Genomic DNA, 6,500 nt, shown 5'->3' with positions numbered 1-6,500 from the left:
AAGAGTGAACGCAATCTCTTCTGCCCAGCTGCAGGATTTTGACTGGCAGTTAAAGGTAAGAGTGTTGCCTTAATGTTGTTTGAAAAAAGTATTCCACAACACAGAAGTAACTATTGGTACGGTCCTCTTAGGGATGCTCATTCTGGAGCATGGCTCAATTTTTGAAGGTATCTGAAAAGCACATTCATGATAACACATCAAAGACTTGCCAGAAATTTGTATAAACTGTAAAAGTAAAATTCTCTTTTTCCCTGCCCGCCCCCCCCTTCTTTTAAAGCTGCAATACCTATCTCTTTCCTAGAAGGAGACTGAGCATTATTCAGGGACACCTGAAAGTTTCATGTGCTGTTATGATTTTGAGGGCTGAATAGAGAGTATTTTTAGTCAAAGGAAGAAATATTTATTTAATTTTAAGAGTAGTATGCTGATTCAGGATGTTTTCCTGACTTTTTTCAAATTTGTAGATTCCTGCAATAAGCAATTATTTAATAATAAGTTTGAAATAATTTATCTTTACATTTATTTTGATAATAAGCCAATGATAACTGTGATGCCTAAAGTTGGATGGTGCTTTGGGGTTAAGAAGACAGCTGCTTTATATTAAGCTCTATCAAAGGCTTAACAACATTACTTATGTTGTTTATATTGTTAGTTAGTCCATGGGAGCTGTTAAACAAATTTGTAGAGCTGTTAAATAGTTTTACATTTCAACAAGAGTGTTAAATAACTTCTGCAGCCAGCAGCTTTGGAAATCAAAGAGCAATGCCCACAATAGACAAGATTTTGTAAGAACAAATGTGGCATCATGATGTGCTTCAGATGAACTGTTACTAGGGCTTGATCTCTTGCTAACTGCATCTACTGTTGACAAAAATATGAACTGGACTTATGTCAACTCTTGTGGTTTCTTTTAACTTTTTCTTCTGGAGGATTGTTTTCAGTTTCTTCCAGTTTTGTGATACAAATTTCTGGTATGTGTCTGAACTATTGCATTCATTTTGCTTTAAACCACGTTTTTTTTTTCCTTGAGCTGGTTGTGATTTTTTTTTTCTTACAATAGTTGAATCCTACCAAGGACATTGTCTCTCTGCTGTACCATGTTCTGCTCTTTAAATAAGATAGATGTGTACAATACTGACCTACAGTATTATCAACTGATCTTTGATTTGGATATATTTTAAAAGCCTTATTTATACTAGAGTGGGTGTAATAGTAAATGAAGAAGAAAGCACAATTGACACATAATCCTTTTTATCACTGTTGTCAAATAGGGTATCTGACAAACGGTGTTTCATCAGCTGTAGAGACAGTTGAAAAATGCACAAAGATGTCCTCTTTCTCCCAGCTGCCCACTTCTGTAAGACCATTCTTACTTGTTGATTACCAGAACTATTTGAATATTGTGACTTCAGAATTCATATACTTCACTTTTAAAGAGCCATGATCAAATGTATCCTTCCTAGCATACAAAAATGTAGCAGCCCAATATTTTAACAAATTCTTTTGACAAATGTATTGCTACGAAGAGGCATTTTAGTGTTTCAGTATATAGTTGGTGTTAAAAACAAACAAAAATCCCAACAATGGGGGAAAAAAAAGGCAAAAACTGCAGAGATGACTTGTGAGAAGTTAATTTTGTCATGTTGATGTTTGTTCTGGTAGTACACATTCAATATAAAGTGCAGATGTGATGCTATGAAAGATTAAAATTGGCTCCACCTTACACTTTGTTATTATTGTTTCATCAATCTATGTAGCTTGCTCTCTCCAGTGATAAGATCTCCATGCTGCAAATGCCACTTCTCAATCTTGATTTGGATGTGAGAGAAAATGGTGAAGTTAAACCAATTTCTATAGAGATGAATAAGGAAGAATTGCAGAACCTAATAAATGCACTGGAAGCTGCTAATAAGGTAGCTTTTACTGATACTATCCTTTGTTCCTGACTTCCTATGTACTGAGTTTATTTTAACTGAGATTTATAGAATTGTAGAATAGTTGGGGTTGTAAAGGACCTTTAAAGGTCATCTAGTCCAGCCCCCCTGCAATGAGCAGGGACATGTTCAACCAGATCAGGTTGTTCAGAACCCTGTCAAACCTGACCTTGAATGTTTCCAGGGATGGGGCATCTACCACCTCTCTGTGCAACCTGTTGCAGTGTTTCACAACCCTCATTGTAAAAAAATTTCTTCTCTATATCTAGTTTGAATCTACCTGCTTTTAGTTTGAAACCATTACCCCATGTCCTATCACAAGGCTCTGCTAAAACGTTTGTCCTCATCTTTCTTATAAGCCCCCTTTAAGTATTGAAAGTCTGCAATAAGATCTCTCCAGAGCCTTCTCTTCTCCAGGCTGAACAACCCCAACTCCCTCAGCCTTTCTTCATGGTCGTGGTTTAACCCCAGCCAGCAACTAAGTACCATGCAGCTGCTGGCCTGCTCCCCTCTGACCTGGTGTGATGAGGAGAATTGGAAAAAAGGTAAAACCTGTGGATTGAGATAAGAACAGTTAAATAATTGAAATAATATAATAATAGTAATGAAAAGGGAGACAACAGAAAGAGAGAGAGAAATAAAACCCAAGAAAGACAAGCGATGCACAGTGCAGCTGCTCACCACCCACTGACCTATGGCTGAGCAGCAATCTGCGTGTCCCAGCCAACTCCCCCCCAGTTTATATACCAAGTATGATGTTCTGTGGTATGGAATGTTCCTCTAGCTGTTTCGGGTCAGCTGTCCTGGCTGTGCTCCCTGCCAACTTCTTGTGCACCTTCTTTTTGGTAGAGAGAAGGATGTTGTGGAGGACTGTGTCAAAGGCTTTACAGAAGTCCAGATAGATGACATCTATAGCTCTTCCCTTGTCCACTGATGTAGTCACTCCATCACAGAAATCCACTAGGTTGGTCAGGCAGCACTTGCCCTTGGTGAAGCCATGCTGGTTGTCTTGAATCACCTCCATGTGCCTTAGCATAGCTTCTAGGAGCATCTGTTCCATGATCTTCCCAGGTACAGAGGTGAGGCTGACGGGTCGGTAGTTCCCAGGGTCTTCCTTTCTACTCTTTTTAAAAATGAGTGCAATGTTTTCCTTTTTCCAACCACAGGAGACTTCACCTGACTGCCATGACTTGTCAAATATCAGGGAGAGTGGGTTGGCAACTAGATCAGCCAACTCCCTCGGGACTCTGGGATGTAACTCGTCAGGTCTCATAGAATTGTGTGTGTTCAGGTTCCTCAGACGGTCATGAACCTGATCCTCTGTTACAGTGGGACAGACTTTCCTCCCCCAGTCCCTGTCTTGGAGTCCATCGGCTTGAGAAGTGTGGGAAGAGAGGTTGCCAGTGAAGACTGAGGCAAAAAAGTAGTTGAGTACCTGAGCCACCTTCATGTCTGTTGTTACCAGTTTGTCAGTCTTGCTTATCGTGGGGATACGCTTGCTTTGACCTTCCTTTTCTGGCTGACATATCTGTAGAAGCCCTTCTTACTATTCTTTACATCCCTTGCCAAGTTCAGCTCCATCCACACCTTGGCCTTCCTGAACCCATCCCTGCCCAACCAGGCAGTGTCCCTATGCTCTTCCCAGGATACCTGTCCCTGCTTCCACTGCCTGTGCATTTCCTTCTTGCCCTTTGGTTTGACCAGCAGGTCTTGCCTCATCCATGCCAGTCTCTTGCCATCCTTGCCTGATTTCTCACACCTGGGGATCGAGAGCTCTTGCACTCTGTGGAAAGTGTCCTTAAAGATCTGCCAGCTCTGTTCTGCTCTCTTGTCCCTGACGGCAGTTTCCCAGGGGATCCTATTGACTAGCTCCTTGAACAGCTGGAAGTTTGCTTTCCTAAAACTCAGGGTCCTGACTTTACTCTTCGCCTGTCTCATATCCCTGAGAACTGCAAACTCCACCAGTGCATGATCACTGCAGCCCACGCTGCCTCCAGTCTTGACATCACCGGTTAGCTCACTTGTGTTGGTGACCAGCAGGTCCAGTGTCACAGCCCTTCTGGTAGGGCTGTCTGTTACCTGCCCTAAGAAGTTTTCCTCCATGCGCTCCAGGAGTCTCCTGGGTTGCCTGCAGGTCGCTGTGCTACTTTTCCAGCAGATGCTGGGGTGCAGGATGAGAGCCTGTGAGTGCGATGCCTCCTGTAGCTGTAGTAAGAAGGCTTCATCAGTAGGCTTCCCTTGATCGGGCAGCCTGTAGTAGACACCAACCACATTGGGTTTTCAGCAAGATATCCAGAACAAGCAAAGAAAATAATTCATTGGCAAAATGACTATAGAGTTACAGAAAGGCTTACGTAAGGCAGACTGTCTTGGATAGACTTCAGGGTTTTTTTTTTTTAGCACAATGTAGTCTACAAATTTTTGCAGATGTAATTAGAATCCTGATAAGCATAATAGCCTGTTCAGAGCAGCATTAAAAAGTGTCTTGTGAGAACAGGAGGAGAAGCAAATGAAATGACAAAGTGTCATATGAGAGTTGATTTTGAAAGATTGGAGAGAACTCCAGTGTTCCCCTCAGCTTCACAAAATGTCAGTGACTTGAAATGCATGTGGGAGAGTTTTTTTTGGTTCAAATTGAGTGCTTTAATTTCCATGGCATAGTAAATCAGGAAGAACATTACAAAGACTCCAGTACAGTAACCCAAGAAGAAAATGTCAAGTGAAACTTTATTTGGAGTGTCTCAGATTTCTTAATAAAAAAGACTAAAGGAAGTGAGGATTTGAAGAAAAATTGTTAGGGCAAAAGTGTTATCTGACTTGCACCCTGGTGATAACTGTGAATCCTGGAGTCCCTCCTTGGTCAGTTACCTTTTAGTATTATTTCTGGCTCTATTATAAAGGAAAGTAGTTTGGTTTTTGTTGTTTTTTTTTTTTTAATCTGAAAATCTTAAATATTTATTAGGTCTGTGGTCAGAGAATTCCATCTCTCAGATACCTGGATGTGAAAGTGTTGTATCAACATGTTTTAGAAGTTGGAGGCTTCTCGTTGCTCCATAACATTTAGTAAGGGGTTTGTTTAGATGTTTTATATGATGTTATGATGCTACAGCTGGAATCTGTAGACCAACATTTAGAAAAAATCTTTGTCAGTATATAACAACTGAAAAGAATAGTTTTATAGTTCATAGAGTTAAATACTGTGTTATAATACCACTGTTAATGTTTTGAATTGTAAAAGACATGTAAGGTTACATCTACTGGTTGCTTTAATGAGGCTGATGTGAGACCTCTGAATAACTGCTCAGTTCCTGGTGAGATAAATGCATTAGTCCAGATACAGGTGGTGGTCTCGTGAAATGAGAGCCCTTAACAGCTTTCTTTGCCCTGGATTTTTTTCTCCAAAACTAAATAAAAATAGTAGCTTGTTATGAACTCTAAACTATGCAAACAAGAATTCTTCTGGGACAGACTCGGTCTCCACACACCTTTTGTTCTGCTTGATGGTCTGTACAGAAGCTGTGGGATGTTGTCGTCTCCTTACTTAGTTTTATGTGCACAAAAGGAGGAATTCACTCTAGAAATGGTCCCGTGGTTCTGCTTTGTGTGGAACAAATCTCACTGGACCTGGAAATTACCATTCTACTTTTTGATTACAGGGAGCTGAGGAGTGGTTTGCCTGCAGTAAATGCTAAAGAAAGTTACTGGAAGTGATAGTTGTGTGAGGCTGTAAAAGAGAGATGAGAGAGGGATGGTGTATTTTCCAGAGGAAAGACAGGTTTATACAGTTGCATATTATACTGTAACAGAAAGCAAAAAGCTGTATTATGTTTTGATCTAATTCAACTTTAATCTCATTCCTTTTCTCCTTTTTGAAGGTTGTCTTGCAGCTGAAATGATATAATTCAGATCATTGATAGTATCTGCTGACGATGGCTCCCCAGTTGACTTTGGGGAGGAAGAAATGTTCTCTGCAAAGCCAGAAGTTGTTGATGCTGTAAAATACTGAAGTAAGAAGGCCATTATGACTTGTGACCAAATAAACTACTAATCCTTTGATAAAAATAATGAAGTCTTGTATCTGTTTGACCAAAAAATATAAACTCTAATGTACAGTTGCTTTTAGTACTAGAGACTTAAAGAACTATGGGAAAGTATCACTTATGACATGCTATATTTGTTTTGGTTAAACTTCAGCAGTGACTGCACAGGTGCCTAGTAAAACTAAGGTCTCTTAACTTACGTAGTATGTTACCCTTATCTAAGGTGCCATGATAATGGCAAAACATGACTTGTAGCGTTAATGTATTTATACTTGTAAATAGTAAATAAACACTTGATTTTGTATATGAATAATTGCAGTAAGTTGTTTTTTGATTTGTTAAACACTAAACTCAATGTTTTTAGATGCTGGGAAAAATCAGCTTTGCAAACAAAAGCAGTATAGAATCACAGAATAGTGATTGGACTTCATAGATAGGAAACCTAAATATATGATTCTCATTAAAACTAGCGCAGAAGTTTTGTGGGTCAGAGAACATTTTAAAAAAGGGGTGTGTGTAAAATGTA

General features: G+C 39.7%; 1 protein-coding gene across 1 annotated transcript in view; it reads left to right on the top strand.

Moving 5' to 3' along the window:
• Positions 1–5,830, top strand: part of COMMD8 (COMM domain containing 8) — a 7,784-nt gene extending 1,954 nt beyond the window's left edge. Inside the window, 3 exon segments of the mRNA XM_009701208.1 lie at positions 1–55; positions 1,758–1,913; positions 5,810–5,830. The exon segment at positions 1–55 is cut by the window's left edge and continues 8 nt beyond it. Coding sequence (XP_009699510.1) covers positions 1–55; positions 1,758–1,913; positions 5,810–5,830 — 232 coding nt within the window.
• Positions 5,831–6,500: the final 670 nt, after the last annotated feature.

This window comes from Cariama cristata, unplaced genomic scaffold, assembly GCF_000690535.1.
Source record: "Cariama cristata isolate BGI_N322 unplaced genomic scaffold, ASM69053v1 scaffold13495, whole genome shotgun sequence".
Lineage (NCBI taxonomy): Eukaryota > Metazoa > Chordata > Aves > Cariamiformes > Cariamidae > Cariama > Cariama cristata.
The sequence above is the reverse complement of the archived record's forward strand: the minus strand, read 5'-3'. Positions and strand labels throughout refer to the sequence as shown.